Source organism: Mustela erminea, chromosome 10 (genome assembly GCF_009829155.1).
Source record: "Mustela erminea isolate mMusErm1 chromosome 10, mMusErm1.Pri, whole genome shotgun sequence".
In the NCBI taxonomy this organism is placed as follows: domain Eukaryota; kingdom Metazoa; phylum Chordata; class Mammalia; order Carnivora; family Mustelidae; genus Mustela; species Mustela erminea.
The window spans coordinates 90317460-90339839 of NC_045623.1; the positions used below are offsets into that span (position 1 = coordinate 90317460).

At 53.0% G+C, this 22380-nt stretch overlaps 1 protein-coding gene across 4 annotated transcripts in view; it reads right to left on the reverse strand.

The window, feature by feature from the left end:
* Window positions 1-301: 301 nt before the first annotated feature.
* RPS6KA1 (ribosomal protein S6 kinase A1) overlaps window positions 302-22380 on the reverse strand; it is a 39440-nt gene continuing 17361 nt past the window's right edge. For all 4 annotated transcript variants that reach the window (XM_032301430.1, XM_032301429.1, XM_032301431.1 and 1 more), the window contains 18 exons: window positions 21880-21960; window positions 21624-21703; window positions 20239-20345; window positions 19510-19547; window positions 19019-19161; window positions 18582-18652; window positions 18223-18311; window positions 17131-17195; window positions 16757-16859; window positions 15192-15322; window positions 13744-13869; window positions 13436-13525; window positions 12911-13069; window positions 3548-3709; window positions 3239-3315; window positions 2893-3010; window positions 1609-1746; window positions 302-1270 (listed from right to left, as the gene is read on the reverse strand). In XM_032301430.1, the coding sequence (XP_032157321.1) occupies window positions 1148-1270; window positions 1609-1746; window positions 2893-3010; window positions 3239-3315; window positions 3548-3709; window positions 12911-13069; window positions 13436-13525; window positions 13744-13869; window positions 15192-15322; window positions 16757-16859; window positions 17131-17195; window positions 18223-18311; window positions 18582-18652; window positions 19019-19161; window positions 19510-19547; window positions 20239-20345; window positions 21624-21703; window positions 21880-21960 (1901 nt within the window). In that variant the 3' untranslated portion in view covers window positions 302-1147. The remainder of the gene's footprint in view (window positions 1271-1608; window positions 1747-2892; window positions 3011-3238; window positions 3316-3547; window positions 3710-12910; window positions 13070-13435; window positions 13526-13743; window positions 13870-15191; window positions 15323-16756; window positions 16860-17130; window positions 17196-18222; window positions 18312-18581; window positions 18653-19018; window positions 19162-19509; window positions 19548-20238; window positions 20346-21623; window positions 21704-21879; window positions 21961-22380) is intronic.

Below are 22380 nucleotides of genomic sequence, written 5' to 3' on the forward strand. Positions count from 1 at the left end.
AGCATTTCTCTCACTGTGTTAAGATTAAATGAGATACACACATAAGGCCCAGGCACAGTGCCTGGTACTTGGTCACTGGTGGCTAATAATATTATTACTCTTATTAATCTTATTAATACCATAACGGAATCCCCTGGCAGAGATGTGTAAGAAGGGGCTGGTGGGACTCCCACGTGCTCCCCAAACGACCTGAGCTCCAAGCAGCTGGGCCCATTGGCTCTGGTCCATTTCTTGTTGCTGCCAAAGTCCTCGACACCCAGTAGCAGAGAGGTGAAGTTCAGGGATGAAAAGTGGAGGCAAGTGTGCTTCAACTCAACTGCAAGTTTATTAGAAAGGCCATGGACAGATGAACCCTGAGTAACCAGCTGAGGAAGAAATGAAAAAGAGCCCCTGCGTCTTTCGGCCCGCCCCACAGGCCTCTCGTGAACTCTGTCCGGAGCAGACTCCAACACGAGTCAGCCCAAAAGTGCTTTCTGGGTCCTCCTCCTGGGGCTGCCCAATCTCCCTGCAGGGAACCACCTGGCGGGGCCGGTGAAGATGCTGGTGCCTGAGCTGCGGGTCACAGGGTCCTGGTCCTCTCTTCTAGCAGGAAGAGGTTTAGACCGACCCCGCCGCCCCCCAGCAGAACAGAACGGAAAAGGAGCTGACCGCGAGTAGAGCAAGTTCCACTAAACAGCCGAGGGCTCTAGAAGGTGGTGCTGGACTGCCTTGGAGGTATGTGCAGATGGCTTACGGATGGCCCTTCGTGGGGGGCCCCGGGGTAGATGCCAAAGCTCTAAGGATTCTCTGCCACAGAGAGCCCTGGTGTGATGCAGTGCCCCTCCTGGAGCCGCACTATTTCCACTCCCGGAAAGGCAAATGGATCTTGTAAAAAAATCCATGGCGTTTGATGCCATTTTTTCCTTAAAAAAAGATGAGTTTGTACAGTGAACTGATTTCAACCAGCAGAGCATGAGCCGAGAAGAGTCCATCCCGGGAAAGGAGAAGGCACTTCTCACACCCTCAGTGGGGGTGACCTGGGCTGGCTGCTTCCTGGGCCCCTCGGGGCTCCGCTCCCTCTGGCCCTGGGACTCAGGCCTGCTCCATCTGGGAAGTATGCCGCCTCCATCAAGCTAGCACCGCCCTGTGGCCGGAACGACGTGGCTTCTCACAGGGTGGTGGATGGCAGCTTCCTCACCCGCCGCTGGGCCAGGATTGATGATTCGATGGGCTTCAGCTGAGGGGTGGGCTTGGAGCTATTGAGTGCAGAGTAGGTGGCTGCCATGGCTCCCTGGGAGAGAAGGTGGGAGGTCAGATCACAACAGTTGGGGGTACAGGTGGGAGCGGGAACATGTGCTCCCCGGCTGCTTTGTGTTCCACACCTGCCCAGTCCCCTGCCAAGCCAGCCTTGGTGGTCTGTCATGGTTGGCCTCCTGCCTCCTCCATTAGACTGGAGGCTTCAGAGGTCAGAGCCTATGTCCCCCAGAGGACCAACGACACCCTTGCATATTAGACTGGGGCTCCCTAAGGGCAAATAGATATGGCATGTATAGGCTATGCCACCCGGGTTCTGACCCACAGAACCCTGGCCTGGGCCACAAGAGGCCCAGCAGCCCGGAGTGGCCATACCTTCACAAGCTGTAGGTCCTGGTGGGACAGTTGGCTCTGCGGGAGCTTGTCTTTCTGGGTGATCCACGGGTGCTGCAGCACCTGCTTAGCTGTGAGGCGCTGGTGGGGGTCCACATGCAGCATCTTGGACACCAGGTCCTGGGGGCACGGCAAACAAGAGGGTTGCTGGGAGGAACACACACCTGGGTTCCTCTGATGAGAAATGGGCAAGTGGCCAACTTCCATCATCTCCCACCATCTTCAGCCTGAACCCTTCCAGCAGCCCCTGTAACCCACTTTCCACATCACTCCAAGGCCTCCCCAAGCACAAGCCCTTCTTTGGGACTTCTTTCTGGAATGTTCTTTCCCTTCTCTTTCACCTTCTAGAAGCCATGCAGGAAGGTGAGGAGAACCTAAAGTTGAGATCAGATAGACTCGGGTTCAAAACTTGAACTCTTGGGGCGCCTGGGTGGCTCAGTTGGTTAAGTGACTGCCTTCAGCTCAGGTCATGATCCCAGAGTCCTGGGATTGAGTCCCACATCAGGCTCCCTGCTCCATGGAGAGTCTGCTTCTCCCTCTGACTTTCTCCCTTCTCATGCTCTCTCTCACTGTCTCTCTTTCAAATAAATAAATAAAATCCTTAAAAAAAAAAAACAAAACAAAACAAAAAAAAACTTGAACTCTTCTGCTGATTGACTGAGTATCCTGGGCAAATTGCTTCCATGTTTTGAGCCTTAGTTTCTCCTCTGAGAAAGAGGGAGAATGACACTATCTGCCTCATAAGGCTGATACTATTCATTAATGGCTCAACCCTTTGTCTGGCACAGAGGCTCCCATAGCTGGAAGCTTGGTAATACCGAGAGCTCAAAAGTTGCCTCCTCTGAGAAGGCCTCTCTGCTTGACGTGGTCAGTAGCACTGCTCCATGCCTCCAATGCCTGCAGCCCTGGAGAAGAACTTGCCTTTCTCTGTGGCCCGGCATTTCTGTTCCTTGTATGCAGGCCTGTATCTCTGGGGAGATATACCAAGTTCCCACAAGGCAAGGGCTGTGATTACGCAGCCTTCTGTCCCCCCTGCACAGGGCTTAGAACATGGGAGGGGCCGTGAATGGTCACCAGGTTGTCCAAACAAGGCAGGAAGGCAGTCTGCCTGGGTAGCTTCCACTTGGAGAAGTACAGCAACAGGGATTTGTGAAACGTTCCGCTTGCGGAAACAAGATTGCAGATTACCTATTCACGAACTGCTGAAAAGCCCCAGGATGGGAAGCTGCCTCCCCACTGCAAATAAGCTGGGCCTCACGGACTCACCTTGGCCGTCTCTGACACGGTGTTCCAATTTCCCCCACTCAGGGTGAACTTCCCACTGCCGATCCGGGTCAGGATTTCCTCTGGTGTGTCACTGGGTCCGTTGGCAAATGGAGTGTATCTGGAGAGAAGTCCAGAAAAGTTTGGCCAGAGCCTCTGGCCCCCATCCTGGGCTCAGGGTGGGGGTAGGGCTGTGTTTCTCCCTTCAGACTGGGTATTCCCCAGGGCAGGGCCACATCCCTATCTTCAGACCTTCCTGAGGTGGGGCTTCGTCTCTCCCATCAGCCAAGCACCAGCCCCGCCTGTGCACTGGGGTTGGAGGTAGGGTCAGGGGAGAGGGGACGCTCACCCAGCCAGCATGGTGTACAGCAGAATGCCCAGGCTCCAAATGTCGCAGCCTTCATCGTAGCCCTGGCGTTTTAGCACCTGGCAGCAAGGAAGGCAGGGGAGGGTGGTTAGTCTGGGGTGGCGGCAAGTGGCCCCAGATGCTTGCGGGTTGCTCCCCAGGGTAGGACAAGGATCCCAACCTCCCTGGGCACCGAAGCCAAAACCATACAGACTGGAATCCTGGACCACGTGGGGCCTCCGTAAAAGGGGCACAAGGCCTCCTGTGCCAGGCCCCCTTCCTCTCGCAGGTAAGGAGGCTGGCATGACTCACCTCAGGTGCCACAAAGTTGGCAGTGTAGCAAGGTGTCATGAGGAGCCCATTCTCAGCCCGCAGCTGCTTGGCAAAGCCAAAGTCACAGATGCGCAGGCATTCGGGATTCCCAGACTCGTCCACGTACAGGATGTTGCTGGGCTTGAGGTCCCTATGAACAACCTAGGGGCAGAGGGTCTGGTCAGTTCTCAGTGTGGGCAGGCTGCTAGTGACCCAGGTCAACTGCCAGGGATGAGGGAGTGAGGAAGACGGGCTCAGAGAGGAACAGAAGGACCCAGAATCTGAGAGGAAGGGAAGGGGCTGAAATGGGGCCCTTGGTGCTAAGGGTACTGCTGATCTGAATTTCATGGGGATGCCTGTGAGACAGTCCTAATTTCACCCGTGTCCACACCAGACTCTGCTTTTTCTGCCTTTTTCTCCCCTCAAATGTGCTTATCACAGTTTTTCCCAACGACAACTCCGTCGATGTTTCCCATGGCTTGGGTCAAAATCCTGAGTCCTCCTCAATTCCTCTTTTTTTACTCTATTTTTTTTTTAATTTTTGAAGATTTTATTTATTTCTTTGACAGAGAAAGGGCACAAGCAGGGAGAGCAGCAGGCAGAAGGAGAAGGAGAAGCAGGCCTCCTGCAGAGCAGGGAGCCTGACTTGGGGCTCGATCCCAGGAACCTGGGATCATGACATGAGCCGAAGGCAGATAGTTAACCGACTGAGCCACTCAGGTACCCCTTCGATTCCTTTTTTCCCCCTTACATTCCTCAATCAAGGCATCAGCAAGCTCTGCTGTCTCTACCACTGAAATATATCCAGAGCCCAAACCCTTTTCAACCCCTACACCACGTGGGGGGCACGTGTAGGAGGCTGAAAAGTCCCCCACGTGGTGTAGGAGGTGTAGGGGGCAGCACACTGATCCCTACCAGGGACACTATCATGCCTCCCCAGTATTACAGCAACCACCTTCTAACTGTTCTCCCTGCTTCTCCCCTGCCCCCTACAGTCTGTTCTAAATACAGCAGTCAGGGGCACCTGGGTGGCTCAGTCCATTAAGCATCCGCCTTCTGCTTCGGTCAGGATCCCAGGGTTCTAGAATTGAGCCACATGTGGGGCTCCCTACTCGGTGGGGAACCTGCTTCTCCCTTTCCCTCTGCAGCTCCCCTGCTTTTTTGCAAGCTCTCTCTTTCTCTCAAAGAAATAACCAAATAAATAATCATTTAAATACATACATACATACATACATACATACATCAGCCAGAGTGACCCTGTCAAATATAAGTCAGATCATGTCATCCTGGCTGGAACCCCTCCAAGGCTTCCCCTTTTAAGAGTCCTTACGAATGCTACATGGCCCCACCTGATCTTTCCCCTGCCGCTCATCCACATCTCTTGCACTCTGTTGTCCTGTAGCACCCTCCTCCTTGCTCACAGCTTCAGCTACACCAGCCTCTTTGCACTTCCTTCAACATGCCAAGCACACTCCTGCCTTAGGACCTTTGCACTCACTGTTCCCACTTTTGGGAACATTCCTGCCTCAGGCATCTGCCTGGCCCATTCTCTTGTTTCTTTCAGGTCCCTGCTCAAATGTTACCTTATCAGTGAGGAATTCTCTGGATCATTCCATATAAAATAGCAAATACCAACCAGTACCCCTTAGTCTCCTCACTCTGCTTTATGTTTACCCATAGCATTTACCTCCATTTGACACAGTATGTACTTAATTGTTTTTCTGAATCCAGCCACTGGAATGTAAGTTTCATGAGTGTTTCATTCACTGCTGTATCTCAACATTTACAATAGTTGATAGCATGCAGCAGGTATTCGAGGAACCTGTTGCCTGAATGACACTTACCACTGAGGCCAAAGCAAATGATTCCTCTGGCGCCCCCCTGCTCCCCTGAAGTCTGAGGGCTGACCCACTCCTCTTTCCATCCTCCCTGCTCCCTCTGCAGGGTTCTGTGTAGAGCCACTCCTCCGTTACCTAATTATCAACCACCTCAGATCGCAGACCCTAGCCCAGAACTTTTCTGAGTCCAGAATCATATAGCTGCTTACCAGATAGCAACCACTGAATGTTCCATAGACCCCTGAACCCAACATATCCCACAACAAACTCAGTCTCACCCTCTTGCTCCTTCTCCCATGAGCTAAAAAGGTGTTCTCAAAAACCTTCGGCGGCTCCCTACTACCTGCAGGATAAAGCCCAAAGTCCCCCACCCGGTGTAGGAGGCTCAGTTATCCACTGTAGCCTCATTGTCTGCGATAACCTCTCACTAGTCCTAAGCTCAGGCCAATGAAAGTTCATCTGACCATAAATAACCATGTCTGTGGAATAGCTGCTCACCTCCAGCACTGAGCAAGGGCGAAGTGAACTGTGTACAATGAATGAACAAACCCGCCTCTGAAACACATGGAGATCTTGCAGGTGAGGTTAGCTCTCACAGATTAGCTGGCTTTATGAGACGGCCCCTTCATAATCCCAGTTGAGCCCCAAGCCCTCTAGCAGGTGCCTGTGGGGCGGGTAGGCTGGAGGGTAGCCTTGGCCCAGGACAGTCCACGTCCAGAGGGAACAGCGAGATAAGGAGGAGAGGTCTACACCTCTCACGGCAGGGGGGGTCGGGATGACACCCATGAGTTGTAGCCAAGCTCTTGGGCAGCCCCTGATTGGGCCGTGCCTGACCAGCTCCTAGGGCTCTGTCCTTCCTAATCCAATCACATGGCCCCAAAGACAGAGCCAGACCCCACAAACGTAGACTATTCCCTGAGGAAGGCCCAGCCTAGCTTCCCAGGAGTCAGGGACGCTCAGCCGGACTGAGGACACTGACTACCCAGTATGAGTGATCTTCCTGGTTTCCAAAGAACTCCCCTGCCCAAAAGCTCACGGGGGGCTGCCGGTTATACCTAGGTCAGCAGACAGGGCAGGGACTGCTGGCCCTGTTCCCCAGAGAAGGAAACCAGGGCTATGAGAAGAGAATGGATTTGGTCATGCAAGTAAAAAACAGAGGTGGAACTTGAACCCGTCTCTAACCTTAATTCCAGTCTTTGCAGTTGGTGTGACACAGATGACACTTTTGGAAAACTGAGATATGGAAGTTTTTGATCATTATCCTGCCCCCAAACTCCTCCAGGTGATGGTGGCTCACTACGGCAGGAAGCCCCCCATCCCCGCTGATTCTGATGTCATCCCTCCCGTCACTAGGTGTGTGTGCCGGGGGAGGGGGAGCCAGGCCAACCGGTCAAAAGGGACAGCTGCGACCTGACCCATTCCAGCCCACAACCCCTGCGCAGCACTTCAGGCCCACATTTCAAAAGGAGCCAAATTACCCAACTCAACCAAACCCAAAGCAAAAAAAACCACCCCACGGCCTGCAGGCCAAATAAAATATGGACACAGTCAAATGTAGCCACAGAGGAGCAGTAGGCTGTGGCCTCTAGCAGAGCTGGGATTTCAGTCAGGCCAGAGTGCGAATCCTGACTTTAACAGCCTGTGTGATCTTGGGCATGTCACTTACCCTGTCTAGGCCTCGGTTTTCTCACCTGGAAAATGGGGCTGGTGATAGTGCTGAGGGAGGAAGGAGCATATGAGTTATGTACCAGGAATATTTAGCACTGGGCTTGGGAAATGGCCCTGTAACTCCAGCACTCTTGGGGCCGAAGCCACCACCGTGCTGGACATTCAGATACAGTGTGTGCTTGTTAAGAAGCACTTAAAGGGTCGCCTGGGCAGCTCAGGTTAAGTGTCTGCCTTCGACCCAGGTCATTATCCTGGGGTCCTGGGATCGAGTCCTGCATCATGCTCCTTGCTCAGCATGGAGCCTGCTTCTCCCTCTGCCTGCCATTTCCCCTGCTTGTGTGCTCATACTCTGTGAAACAAATAAAAAATTTTTTAAAAGATTTTATTTATTTATTTGACAGAGAGAGATCACAAGTAGGCAGAGAGAAAGGGGGAAACAGGCTCCCTGCTGAGCAGAGAGCCCAATGTGGTACTTGATCCCAGGACCCTGAGATCATGACCTGAGCCAAAGGCAGCGGCTTAACCCACTGAGCCACCCAGGCGCCCTGAAACAAATAAAATCTTAAAAAAAAAAAAAAAAAAAAAGAAAGAAAAAAGAAGCACTTAAAGATTAAAGGACAATAAGGACCGGGAAGCCAGATTAGGGAGGAGACTTTTACTTACTCCCAGAGCCTCAGCTCCCTCATTTATAAAATGGGCATAATGACAGTACCCAACTTCCAACTGTCTGTCGGAACAATTAAGTGAGTTGATAAGTAACGTGCTTAGAACTCAGGGGGTGCCTGGATGGCTCAGTAGTTAAGCGTCTGCCTTCAGCTCAGGTCATGATTCCAGGGTCCTGGGATCGAGCCCCGAATCGGGCTCCCTGCTCAGCGGGAAGCCTGCTTCTCCCTCTCCCACTCCCCCTGCTTGTGTTCCCTCTCTTGCTATCTCTCTTTCTCTCTGTCAAATAAATAAATAAATAAATATATCCTTAAAAATAAAAATAAAGAGAACTTTGTCTAGCCTGCGGGAACTGCTGTGTGGCGCCAGCTACCGTTAGCAGCCACACGTCTGTCGCGGTCCCTATCACTAGAGGATGCGCGTTTAGGTGCCTGGGACCAGCCACACACACACACACACACACACACAGAAGTGAAGTTCATCTATGTAAATCATTGGTCAAACAGAGAAGCCAAAGTGTCACTCTCTACTGACTTTTCAAACAGGCTCCCCTGGGCACAGTGAACCCTTCTGGAGGCAGCACAAGGGAAGCTGGGCTTAAAAGGGTTCCATGTGTTCCACAAAGAACTCTCGCAAATAAGATGAAAAAGATAGACAACCCAATTTTTAAAAATAAACATAGGACTTGAACAGGCATTTCATGAAAGAGGCTGTCCAAAGTGGCAATAAACACACAGAGAGGGGCTCAACTTCACTAGTCACCAGGGAAATGCAAATGAAAACCACCACGAGAAAGCCCTCGCCGTCTAGTCTACCGGAAGGGCTGGGATTACAGCCCTGCATAAGCCTGAGCATTGTCAAGGACCCAAACTCCCACACGCTCTGGAGGGGCTGTAAGCGGGCAAAAGAGCTTCGACGAACTGTCTGGCATCACCTACTAGACATGAACACACACACACACACACACACACACACACACACACACACGCACACTGCAACCCGGAGGGTCTGCTGCTGGTGTCCACACAGTGTCACAACGCACATGTGTGGTCACCGAAAGACAAGCGCTAGAATGTCACAGCAGCATTATTTACTTGTCATAGTCAAACACTGATAACAACCCAAGGTCCATTAACAGCAGAAGGGACCATGAAGGCATTGTCTGTTCACACAGTGGAAGCTACACCGCAATGAGGACCAGGGAGCTTCGGCCACACAACCATGTGCAGGACAGTGTGTGATGTGGTGGGAGCCGGATACGACAGAGGGTGTGCACATGAAATTCAAAGGCAGGCAAAATGAATCAAAGCTGTCAGCAGTCAGCTTAGAATGGTCATCCCTGGGAAGGGGGCAGGGACTGGCAGGGATATTAACACATTTGGGGAAAATGGAAACGCTTTGATTCTTGATCTGGGTGCTGATTATGTAGGTGCGTTCACTTTCGGAAAATTTACTGACTTGTACGTTAGGATTTGTGTTTTTATGTCCTACTTCAATAAAAAGATAACATTAAAACAGATAGAAAATCCCAGGGGACCCTGTTGCTGGTTATCCCCTTTCCATCCCCCTCAGGAGAGTCCCAGCCTCTAGACCACAGATACTGCCAGTTCATAATCAGCTCAAAGAATCTCCCTCCAAATACCTCAGTTTCCCATTTCCTCCCCATCTCCCCTGGTACTTGGAAAGCGCCAGAAACTTCAGAGACCCAGAGACTCACGGCACTGGGAAAGAGACAATGTCCTCCCATGCCACGCCCCCCACGCAGCTGTCTGTACTTGGAGTTTATATACCCCTGGTAGAGAAGGCAGCTCTTGCTCTAGAAAGTCCTTCCTTGCTTTGAGCTTGACCCACTGGAAACTCCCTGCTTTGGCTCTATCTTCTAAACCTTCTTGGGGGTGACTTTAACTAGTACTCATTTGAGAACCAAACAGGAAAAGGAAACATTTACTATCTGACCTGACATATTTAAATATTAGTCTATTTGCACTGGCCATTTCAAAAGCCCAAACCACTTCAAACATGACCATTAAAACGGTCGGTACATGTGGTAACCAAAGTGAAGCTCAGATTTTTTTTTTCTTTTACAAAAGAACCCCCTCCCATAAACTAGACAGAATCAGACACTGCCATTTTCTGCAAACCCCAGCGAAATGACTGATGCAGGCCAAAGATCCTGAGAGGATGAAAACACTGCACGGAAGGTTGGTGGGGGTCTTTACAACACCCCGCCAGGCTCACCCACTGACGCTGGGCTCGGGGTGACATGCCATATCAAGTACACACCGCACCTCCCATGAAGTGTATTCTAACTCCTTGCTTCGGAAAAGAAGTTAAAGCAGGATATGATTAAGACTTTAGAAATAGGGGGCGCCTGCGTGCGGGAATGGCGGATCCAGCCTACCAGTGGCTGGGAGAGGGGTGGGGCATTAATTACAATTAATTACAGCCTGGCAGAAAAAAAAAAAAAAAAAGACTTTAGAAATAGAAGAATAGAAGCAATAAAAAAAAAATGAAAATGATGCCATAGGGAGCCTGGGTGGCTCAGTTGGTTAAGCGTCTGCCTTTGGCTCAAGTCATGATCCCAGGGTCCTAGGATGGAGTCCTGAGTTGGGCTCCCCATTCAGGGGGGGATCCTGCTTCTCCCTTTGCCCCTCCCACTGCTCACACTCTCTTTCTCTCAAAAATAAATAAAATCTTAAAACAAAACAATATTTTTTAAAAATGATGTCATAAGGTAGCAAACAAACACATTCAGAATGTGGGACATTTCCCAGAATTGATCTCTTCAACTAGTCTGTGGCATAAAAAAGGGAGGTTTCGGGGCGTCTGGGTGGCTCAGTGGGTTAAAGCCTCTGCTTTCAGCTCAGGTCATGATCCCAGGGTCCTGGGATCGAGCCCCGCATCCGGCTCTCTGCTCCGCAGGGAGCCTGCTTCCCCCCCCCTTCTCTGCTTGCCTCTCTGCCTACTTGTGATCTCTGTCTGTCAAATAAATAAATAAAATCTTTTTTTTTTTTTTTAAAAAGGGAGGTTTCACTACAGAGGTTATATGGATGTATACATTCAACAAGGTCATCAGGTTTGGGGCGCCTGGGTGGCTCAGTCGTTAAGCGTCTGCCTTCGGCTCCGGTCATGATCCCAGGGTCCTGGGATGGAGCCCCACATCGGGCTCTCTGCTAGGCAGGAAGCCTGCTTCTCCCTTTCCCACTGCCCCTGCTTGTGTTCCCTCTCTGGCTGTGTCTCTCTATCAAATAAATAAATAAAATCTTAAAAAAAAAAGTCATCAGGTTTACACTTAAGACCTACTGTATGCAAATCTTATCTGTTTCTGAAAAGAGACTTAAGGGGTTTAAAAAGTGAATGAAAAGTGTAAATCTCCCAGAGATTATGATTCCAGTATAATAATGGCAAAAAGATTTTTTTGAAAGGACAATAGAGAAATGTACCTATTGACTAGGTAGCATGTGAACATGAGTAATTGTTAATTTTGAGAGCTGTTATGAAAGAAAATATCTTTTTTAGAGATAAGATATTTTAGAGATAAGATAATATGAGTTCTGAGATATGCTTTAAAATAATTATAGGGGGAGCCTGGGTGGCTCAGTGGTTTAAGCCGCTGCCTCCGGCTCAGGTCATGATCTCAGAGTCCTGGGATCGGGTCCCGCATCGGGCTCTCTGCTCCGCGGAGAGCCTGCTTCCCTCTCTCTCTCTCTGCCTGCCTCTCCATCTACTTGTGATTTCTCTCTGTCATATAAAAAAAAAAAAAAAAAAAAAAAAAAAAAAATCTTTAAAAAAAAAAAAATAAAATAATTATAGGGATTTATGGGTCAAATGTCATGATGTCTGTAACTTCCTTTCAAAGGCACCTGTAAAAATATACATTTACATCCAGACTAAAGGATATAGAGCTAGAGACAAAGGCAGAAACAGAGATTCAAAAAAATGTGGCAGACTGTTAGGATCTGATGACACTAGAAGGGAAATGGTTTTCACTATAAGATTCTTTTAACTTTTCTACAGATTGGAACGTTTTCCTCAACAAAAGGGTGGGAGAAATTCTTCAGTAACGACAAAAAAAGAGAGGGAAGGAAGAAGGAAGGAAGGAAAAGAGAAGAAAGAAAAAAGAGGGAGGGAGAGAGATAAAAATCTCAACAATTCTTTAATCTGGGTGATGGGTATCTGGAGGTTCATTATACTTTTCTCATAGCTTTGTATATGTTTAAAATTTTTGATAATACATTAATAATTTATCATTAAAAAAAAAAAAAGCCACAGCCACGATCTGGCCCTCTTCCTCCCAGTGCGGCATTTCCTGCAGGGCTGCCTGGCCCATGGCGCCTTCCCAGCGCAACGAGGTGGCCGCTCCGGCTATCCTGAGCTCGCAGAGGAGGAAACAGCTCAGAGGTGAGAGGCCTTCCCAGCTGTACACACAGTCCTTGGACACAGCCAATCCTCAGATTCCAGAACCTGCCTTCTTAACCCCCATGCTGTCTGGAAGCACCCCAAAACCTTGTCTCATCCAGACAGAAACTCATGCTAACTCTGTTCTCAGCTTCTATTCACACCACAGGAAATTTTCTATCTCCACCCCATGCGATGATGAAGGCCACATCGTATGGTTTGGACAAACACTTCTCGAGCACCTGCTATCTTTCCAGCAGCATCTCTTCCTACATCCAGTTCCTCTGTCCTAGCAGCTGAACCCACAACCAGATTCAGCTCCCGGCTGACCCGGCTGCTTCCTCGCAGAAAAACCCACACCCTACCTGCAGTTCCCCAACCTCACTCCTCAGTCGGACACTCCGGCTCTATTCTTCCCTGGCTGTGTGACCTTGGGCAAGTGACCTCACATCTCTGAGCCTTGCTCTTCTTCCCTGCGAAGTGGGGCCAATAACAGCACCTACCTCATAGGGTTGTTGTGGAAAGCAATTGAGATAATGTAAGGAAAGAACTCAGCATGGTGCCTGGCACACAGCAAGTACTGTGTAAACATTCCTTTTCACCATCTGGCCTCATGTCTCCCTCCTTCCCTTCCTTACATCCGTCTACTTACCCACCCACCATCCCTCGTCTCCCCTCTGGCTGGCTGCCTGAAGATGGCTACTGCCTGGGCCAGCCCGTGGCTCACGCACTCTACTGACGGTGAGACCCTTGGCAGCCCGCCACCCCCACTGGCTGCCCCCTACCCCAGACTTACCCCCTGGGAGTGCAGATACTCCACGGTTTTGCTAATAGTGTGCAGGACAAAGCTGGCCTCCCGCTCGGAGAAGAATTTCTGCCGCAGGATCTTGTCTAGCAGCTCCCCACCCCGCATCAGCTCTGTCACCAGATACACGTGCTTGCCATCATCGTACACCTGCCAAAGAGCTCAGGGTCAGGGCCCTCCCGTCCATGCTGGGCCTGGGCCCCCTGGTTACCCGTTCACCAGGCCGGGGAAGAAGGACAGGAGCCTTGGACGCGTGTTCTACTCTGTGCTCTGGGCCCCTGTCCTCCCCAGACAGGAGGATATTGGCACTGGTCCCCCAAGGGGCAGGAAAGCAGTCAGAGAATGCCCGAGTCTGAAGTGGAGGGCCTTGGCACACAGCCAGACAGGAGGCACAAAGATCCTTCCCTCCCATGAGCAGAGGAAAATCAGAAGTCAAAGGAATGGCAGTCCTGAGACAAATCCCAGACCTGAGTGCCCCAGCCCCCATCCCGGTCTCAAGCCCCCCCACCCACTCACGTCTTTCAGAGTGATGATGTTGGGGTGCTGTCCGTACCGCAGAAGAATCTCAATCTCTTCCGAGGGATCCCGCTTGCTCTTGTCAATGACCTGCGGAAAGGGGGCACGTGGGCAAAATCAGGGGGACATTCCCCGGAGTCCCTCCCTGCCACGAAGCCCACACTGCAGGGCCTGGGGGGAGTCTCAGCCACATACCTTTCACTCACCTGCAGAGCCCAAGGCACCCACCCTCCCCCACCAAATGGCCACGGCTACACTGGCCTCCTCCAGCCCAGCAGCCTTGGCTAAGACACAGTCAAGAGGCCCACCTTGACAGCGTACTCCATATTGGTGGCCTTATGGACACAGCGCTTGCATACGGAGTAGGAGCCCACACCGATCGTCTCCTTTACGATGTAGCCATCGCTAAAAACCAGGTTTTTCCCATGGAGTTGCTGCAGGAAACCAACAGGTGGGGTTGACTCTCCGCTCTAGAATGCAGGGCTCGTCCCCCAGCTCCCACGGCCTTGGCTCGGTGGAGGTGGCACCAGGCAAGAGCCAGAGGCCTGGAGCCTCATCCTGTAACCTCAAGCAAGAATCTGCCCCGCTCAGGGGTGCCTGGGTGGCTCAGTGGTTTAAAGCCTCTGTCTTCTTCTCAGGTCGTGATCCCAGTGTCCTCGGATCGAGCCCTGCATCAGGCTCTCTGCTCAGCAGGGAGCCTGCTTCCTCCTCTCTCTCTCTGCCTGCCTCTCTGCCTACCTGTGATCTCTGTCTGTCAAATAAATAAATAAAATCTTAAAAAAAAAGAAAAAGAATCTGCCCCGCACTGGGCCTCTGTTTTCTACTCTATACGGGCACACGCCGTGGCTCTGGGCGTGGTCAGGCCGGGGTGACGGGGATAGGCAACACAGCCGCCCCACACAGGTCAAGAGGCCTGTGGCTCTGAGAAAGCTGGGCAGGCCTGAGGGACATAGGAGCCCTGAGCTAGGTCCCGGCTCTGCCACTTCCTGTGAACTTGGGTGAGCTGCCTCACCCTTCTGGGGTGTCAGAGCCCACGTCATGAGGCGTCTTAAGGTTCTGAACCACTAACAATAGCAAATGCTTCTATAGCACTTGGTCACGGGGCTGGCACTATTCTCAGCACCCTCCAGCAGGGACCACAAGCCCCGACAGTTCTGGTTCACGCCTGTCGTCCTTGTATCCTGTCTGATTTCGTGTTTGTCTTGGACAAAGATGTCCCAGTTGTATAATAAATTAGAGTCACCTTAACTCTACACACACAACAACCTATGGAGAAAGGTTCTCTCATCAGCCCCATTTATAGCTGAGGAAACAGGAGGCCCTGGGAAGGTGAAAGTCTCCCTCAAGTCCCTTACCTTGGAAGCTTTGAACCCAGGCCATGAGTTCTAGCGTCTACACTCAGGATTCCCAATTCTAAATTTCCCACAGAGCTGGGAAAGTGCACTCATGCAGGACAAACGTGAGAAAACATGAGTCCTCTGCCCCCCTTTCCTGCCAGCCACCCCACAGCACCACCACCCTAGGCACCCCCTTGCATTTATTTATCGAGGCTCTACAATGTTCCGGGCCTGTGCTGGGAAATTTCGATCCATGTTGCCATCCAAGCAGAGAAACTGGGGCCCAAGGAGGTTGGGGGGCCCAACGGACTCGTGGTGACAGTCAGGGTTTGAACTCCAGGGCCCATGCTCTCAGCCATTCTGCCCCGGTGGCTTCCAGGTAGAAAAGACAATAGAGCAGCAATCTCCTGCCCCCTCACCTGTACCACTGAGTGCAGTGGTGCCTGCGTGGCCCGAGGCTTGCCATCGTCTTCCATCAGGCCAGTGGCCACGAAGCTGAAGCCACGGAATAGCTGATGGGCACCAGCGCTGGGGGGGATGCCCGGGGAGTCTGTGGGGGTGAGAGGTGGTGTGTAACCCTGAGAAGGCACCCTTGACCCGGAAGCAGCTCAGCAGAGGGAGACCACGGGGCTTCCAGGCCTGCCTCAATAGCTGGCTATGAGGGGGCTTGGGCAGGCCACTCATGCCAGGCCTCAGTTCATGTGTGTTCAGACCAGCCCAGCCCTGAAACACAAGAAACAGAAAAAAAACCCCTCCACAGTGGGCATCTGGCCCAAGCCAAGATACTCCATCCCTTTCTGGAGGCCTCCTCCCTCGGGCCCTCTTCCTTCAGGCCCATCTTCTGTGCAGCACCAGGACGGACAGTCCCAACTACAAATCCACCCCTCGCCTGAACCCTTCAAGTGCTCCCCTCTGCCCTCGGAAGAAAGCCCAACTCCTCGGCCTTGTGATCCGTCCCTGCTCTGCAGCTCAGCCTCACCGGACTCCCCAGGTCCTCAAAGGAGACCCTGAGACCCCGCACGTGCTATTCCCTCGAACCGGGTACTCCAAGGCTTCTGAGTCCTTCAACGCTCGGTTGTCACGCTCCCCTCTGAGAAACTCTGCCTGAGGCTGCTCCTCCAGCTCCCCACCCCCGTGCAGCTGTAGTTGTCACACTGCCCCACAGTCTTCACATCTCCCCCCTCAACTACAGTCGGAGCCATGGGAAGGCAGGGCCAGCCCCCCGTGGCTGACCACTGGCACACACAGCAGGAACCAGGTACAGATAGATCAGACACGTCGTGCAATCGAGATGGCACAAACTGTTGGAGAAGTGCTGAGCTCCCTGACATCAGAGATGTGCAAGCCACAGTGAAAAGACCACCCCTTCTGCTAAAACCCATCCATCTGCGAATCCTTCCAGAACGAACACTCCCCCCTCAGGATCTAGCCAATATATTGGGATTTATCTAACTCCATCTCAGAAGCCCCCTCTTTGGCTTCTCTCAGTAACCCCAGGAACCGAGTGGGTCTGTGGTTGAGCCCATGTTGTAGATGAGTACATTGAGGTCCAGCGATCAGAACAGCCAAAGGCAATTCCCACACTTGCCCTGACCTGTGGGTGCTGTCACCTCTGCTCTGCCAGACTCTCTCCACCTCATGTTTTTGCTGGGTTGGATTCTTTAGCCCTGACGTGAATGTGAGCCTCCTGTGTTCGGTCTTCCCAGTGGGCTGGAGGACGCCCGGGGCAGGGAGCCTGACTTTTCCACTGTGGCCTTAACCACCCACCCCCCTACCCCCTCACCCAGATACAAAGAGCCTACAGAGCCCTGGGGTGGGAGGGTCAGACCGAATAAGATAGGGACAAAGAGCCAGAGACCTACCCTCCGGTCTGCCCACACGCCTAGGCCTGCCTGAGTCTCCGGCCACCCCTCCATCCCAAGGGGCCCCCGACTCCCTGCTTCCCTCCTGCACCAGCCCAAGACAAACCGGACCACAGACGCACCCTTGGGTGTGCGGGACGTGAACTCAGTGTCAAAGTAGAAGGTATCATCAGGTTGTGCCACAGCTGGCTTGAAGGGCGGCTTGATCTCACGACGGTATAGCTTCTACAAGGGGAGGCGGGCACCCCAGTCAGCATGGCACCCCCAACAGCCCACCAAGAGCCTCAGGTGGGAGAAGTAACTGGCTTGGAGCACAGGCTGTCCAGACAGGGAAGGGAACAACTGCTGGCCCCTGGGAGGGCAGCCCTGCCTCCAAGGCCATGCTGTCACCCTCTGCTCCACCTCTGGGGCCCTGGTTGGTAGAAGCCCTCCCCCCACCCCGGCCAACCACAGGCGAAGCCCTGATTGGGGCTCTGGGGTGGACAGACACACTCACATTCCAGTCAATGGTAGAGTAGAAGGCATGCCGCTTGATTTCCTCTGCCCCGTCAGGGCCGGAGCCTGAAAAAGCCCAGGTGAAGGGTCTGCCCCTGGACCATCCAAGCCCCCAGATACCCATCCTGTTTGCTGTGTGACCCAGACATGCATGGTCTGGGACCAGTGGCTGCAGCTGTCTACTGGGAGCATGGGGGACAATGGGCTCCCCCTGCCCCAAATCCACCCAGCCATCACCCCAAAGGCCTACTGCCCACTTGGCATTTTCCACTTTCTGGAGACCCTTATGATCAAGCTGCAAGGTACTAACACAAGAAGAAAGAACCAGCAAGTCAGACAACTTGCCCTAGGCCACACAGAACAGAAACTGGCCTTGTTCTGAGATCTGCAAAAGCCCCCCATCTCCCTTCCAGCCAGGCCTCCTCTCTGTTGCTCTTATCCTATGTCCTTGAATGCCACTGGGCAAACTCTCAGTCCATCCAACCCCAGGGACCCAGACTGGACCTTACAAAGCTGGTCATGGTCCAGAGGAACCCAGGAGCCAAGGAGCCAAGACATACTGAACATCTACTACGCACCAGGCACGTTCATGCAACCTCACTTAGTCAGCAGGGCTCGAGAGCATCATCTCCAGTGGAGATGAGGACCCGGAACTCTGGGAGGTGAAGCCAACTTCCTTGGGTCACTTAGCTCATAAATGGCCCTCATTCAACAAATATTTATGGAGGGACTGCTGTGTGCGGGGCGGTGAGGACCTGACACGGGGCCAGGATTGGGACCTGAGCCTTCTGCCTCTTGAGCTCACACTTTCTCTTGTGCCAGCAGCCTTGGCGAAGGAGCTGGGCAGGGTGGGGGTGCGGGGGGGGGCGGCTCTGTCCTTGTCCCCAGGGAGAGTGGGGATGACTCAGTTCCTGCCTTCCCCCTACACACAGGTCACCCCTCGCAACAAACACCACACATGGAGCCCGAAAGCAGGGTGGCCCGCGGCATTGTCTGCCCACACAAAGGACAACAGCCCCTTTCAGCCCAGATGTGGCTCTGTGGCCTAGGCTGCAGCTGTGGCCCGCTCCCCTCCCGAGCTGGGGCTGCTTACCAAGCCGGTTGGCAGGATTCCGCTTGAACAGGGCCCGCAGGAGGCTCTGGGCTTCCGTGCTCAGAAACTGGGGCATGCCTAGCTTCGCCCTAAAATAGCCCCCAGGTCTCATCAGGGCTGAGCCCATGCCCAGAGGCCCTGTCTCCCCTCCCCATTCTGTCTGGGTTGAATTTCCAGCTCAATCCAGACAAACCATCAACTAACTCAGGGATTCCCCTCCCAAGCCTGGGAAAGCATAAGGCTTATCCCAGGGGAGGGTCTCAATGGGGAAACCTGGGGCAGGCACAGGGTATTGTTCTGGCCCCCAGGCTAGGGCCGGCATCAGGCCCTGGAAGTGTCAGGGCATGGCTGGTGCTTACTTCAGAATCAACGTCATGGTCTCCTTCCGGTCCTTCCCCTGGAAGGGCAGGGAGCCGGTCAGCATCTCAAACTGCAAAGGACAAGGGTCTGTGAGGCTCTGGTCTCCATCTCCCATGTCCCCCCACCTCCTCCCACCTGGGCCACTCAGCTCCTTTCCCCGGGTTCTTGCTGGACTGTGGCAGGGCCACCCGGATCAGGAATTGTGACCAGTTCTCTTTCTCCTTCCAATCAGAACACCGAAAGCAATGCTAGGGGGCTGAGGCTGGGGGATTCCTTCCTCCCAAGGAAGGAACCTGTGCCTGCGGGAAGGGTGAGGCAGCTTGGTGGGGAGAAGACAGAAGGAAGTCGTAGACACTATGAACCCCCTCACTGTACAAATGGGAAAACTGAGGCCTGGAACATGGGCTGAACGCTTCAGCCCTGCCTGGGCACTCACCATCAACACCCCATAGGACCACCAGTCCGCGCTGTGGGTGTGGCCCTGGCGGTTGACAACCTCAGGGGCCATGTACTCCACCGTCCCGCAGAAGGAATAGGCTTTTTTTTCATGGTCAATGGCCTCCTTGCTCAGGCCAAAGTCTGTGGCAAGGAGGGCAAGAGGACACATCTTTAGGAACCTCCTGCCTTCCTTGCTGCCAACCCCTGCACACCCAACCCCCCTGCCCACAGGCCTGAGGGCATCACCTCCGTGACACTCGGGAGGAGGCTAACGCCCTGAGACGTTAGGTGACTTGCTCAAGGCTACCTAGTGGGGAGCCAGGGTTCACACCCAGGCCATCCAAGTCCAGGGCGTGGGCTTCTAACCACTTCCAAGGGCATGGCACAGCCTCTGAGGAAGGATCTCCTGGTTCTCAGCCCAGGCCTCTCAAGAGCCCATCCTGCCCTCCCCTGGGACCTGAGGAGGGGGAGCAGGGGCCCTCCACTCACCAGTGAGTTTGATGTGGCCCTCCTCGTCCAAAAGGATGCTGTAATGGAGAGATACGGGGTCAGGCCCTTCAGCTGTGGCCCTTGGGATCTGTGACACCAGGGGGGCTATGGAGGGTGGGCCTAGCCCAGAGAAGGTGACCCACCCAGATCGATCTGAGGAGAAGCAGATGGCGCAGATGGAGCAGAGGTGTTGCCTGCCTTCTTTGCTAATCCTTGGAACAACGGGCTGATGTAGGTACTATTAGGGCCCTACTGCAACAATTGGGGAAACTAAAGCTCAGGGAAGTTAAGTAACCCTACACAGTCACAGAGCTAACAGGTGGTAGAGATAAGACTCGAATTCAGGTCTGCCTAATGCTAAAACCAGGTGTCATTCCAGCCAAGCACTTGTCCCTGGCTCCTCCAAGCTTACCATTTGAGGACTGATATTAAGGAAAATTCTAGAGAGGATCATAACAAGGAATGACCTTCCATGATGGCATCTCAGACATCACACTGGATTAGCAAAAAATGTAGGCAATCACCAGCACAGAAGAGCCCCGGCCTTGTCAATGGCAGCCCCCCGAGGTGGGCCTGCTGCCACTGCCAGCCCACTCAACCCATCTGTTCACGGGGCACCCAGAGAGAGAGACTTTGTTGGGGAGAGTCCCGCCCACCCATCAGGCAACACCCCAGGGCTGGCCTCTGCACTCCCTAGGGCAGCTGGTGTGGAGGCCAGGCTTTACTCACTTTTCAGGCTTGAGGTCCCTGTAAATGATGCCCAGGCTGTGCAGGTGGTCCAGGCCCAAAGCCAGCTCAGCCAGGTAAAACTTCACGTCCTCCTCCGTGAACATCACCTACAACGGACGGGCAGGGGCGTCAGCTGGGGGCATCTCTCCCTCAGGAGCTAGGGCGCTGGGCACTCAGCAGCCTTCTGGTCCTCAGGGCCGCCCCTGGGGAGGACCTTCAGACACCCCCGGGCCACACACTCTTCTCTTTATAAAGGGAGTTGAGTGTGAAATGACTCACATACAAGTCACTCGTTGTGGCATTGTTCTGAAACAGCAGATGGGTTGCAAAGGGCCCAGGGATGGAGCAGGAGACTGGACTGAACTGTCTGTCCCACGCATGCGGCCATAACCACATGGGGAGTCTCTCTAGGTTCTGATACGGATCGATCTCTAAGATACGCTGTCTCGAGCAAGGCAAGATTCAGAACGGTGTATACAGGGCAGTACTTTTTGTGTAAGAAACTGGGGGTTGGAATTCAGAACGTGTAGCAGAATGGTTGGTATTACTAAAGAAACATGGGGTGCTTAAACAAGAAATCAATAAAAACATTTACCTATGGGGGGGTAGAGGGACTGGGGTGGGAGCAAGACTTCTCAATGATATTTTTCTTTTCAATCATGTAAACGTATTACCTATTCAAACATTAAAATAACATTTAAAAAAATCTTTTAGAGTTTGCTTCTCTTCTAAAGTCTGACTCGTGTTAATGGTCCTGCTTTTATATCTGCCTCAAGTTATTTTAGGTCCGCTAAAATCCTTTCGGTTAGGGGCGCCTGGGTGGCTCAGTTGGTTGGGTGTATGCCCTTGGCTCGGGTTATAGTCTTGGGGTCCTGGGATGGAGCCCCACGTCGGGCTCCCTGCTTGGTGAAAAATCTGCTTCTCCCTCTTTCCTCCACCTCTGTCCCTCCCACTGATACTTGCTCACTCGCTCGCTCTCTCAAATAAATAAAATCTTTAAAAAAAAAAAATACCCACATAGGACATAATGTTAAAATATCTAGATTTCTGGGAGAATTTGGGCTTCTTCCCATCCTCACAGCCCTGCCTGGGGCAGACTCAGAAGAACGGAGGTGGCGGACTGAAAGACCCCTTAGCTCTCGGGAACCAAGGATGGCATCAGACACAGGGCCTGAGCCTCCTCACCCACCCCGGGAGAAATTCCGTGGCTTGGCCAGGGTGTACGCTCTGTCCCAGGGTAGGTTCCTAGGTCCGGGTCTGCTGGGCAGGCCTAGATGGTCCCAGGTCCAAGCCACACTGGCCACGTTCTTCACAGAGCTCTGGGATGAGAGGCCTCGCCCTCCAGCTCCATCCCGGGGCCCTATGGTGGTGGGGTGTCAGCTCACCTCCTTAGAGAGCCGCGTGAAGAGGTCCCCGCCACGCAGGAAGTCCAGAATAAGATAGAGCTTTCCCTCAGTCTGGAAGGCTGGGGAGAGGGGAAAAGGCAATGGCGCAGCCAGTCCGGCCTTGGGCCCTGCCCCTCTGCCCTAAGCTCCCTTGGCCTGCTGGGGATGGGGGCAACATCCGGGAAAGGCAGCAGCCCACAGGCAGGGCAAGGGCTGGCAGGCAGGCTGGGAACTCAGGTAGGGTCTGCGGTCTCACCATAGTGCAGCTTCACCACAAACGGGTGATTTACATCCGCTAGGATGTCTCTCTCCATCTTGGTCCGAACGCGGTCACGCACTGGCCAGAAGAGAAAGGCAGTCATGGAGAATCTGGCCTCCCGAAACAATCATCCCCAAGCTCTGGCTAAGCAGGGATCTCTTTTCCACGAGTTCCTCACACCTTATGGGAGTGCCCAGGGCTGGGCCCCAGGTACCCTGCCCATTCCTCACGCCCCAACCCTGCCCCATTCAATCCAGCCAGTCTGAGCAATCTGTTCTGTCCTCTGTGTGCTCTTAACCTTTGCCCCCAAGGCTCCCCATAGCAGGATGCTTTTACCAGCCCCTTCCCCACCTGGCACAAAAAAATCCCTAATGTTGCTCTGGGGCGGATGGGGATATAGTCACCTGGGAGCTAATTAGGCAGATTCCTTTCCTTGGGCCTAAAATTCAGATTCATGGGCCTAAGCAGGCACCGTCACATATTTTTTCTTTTTCTTTT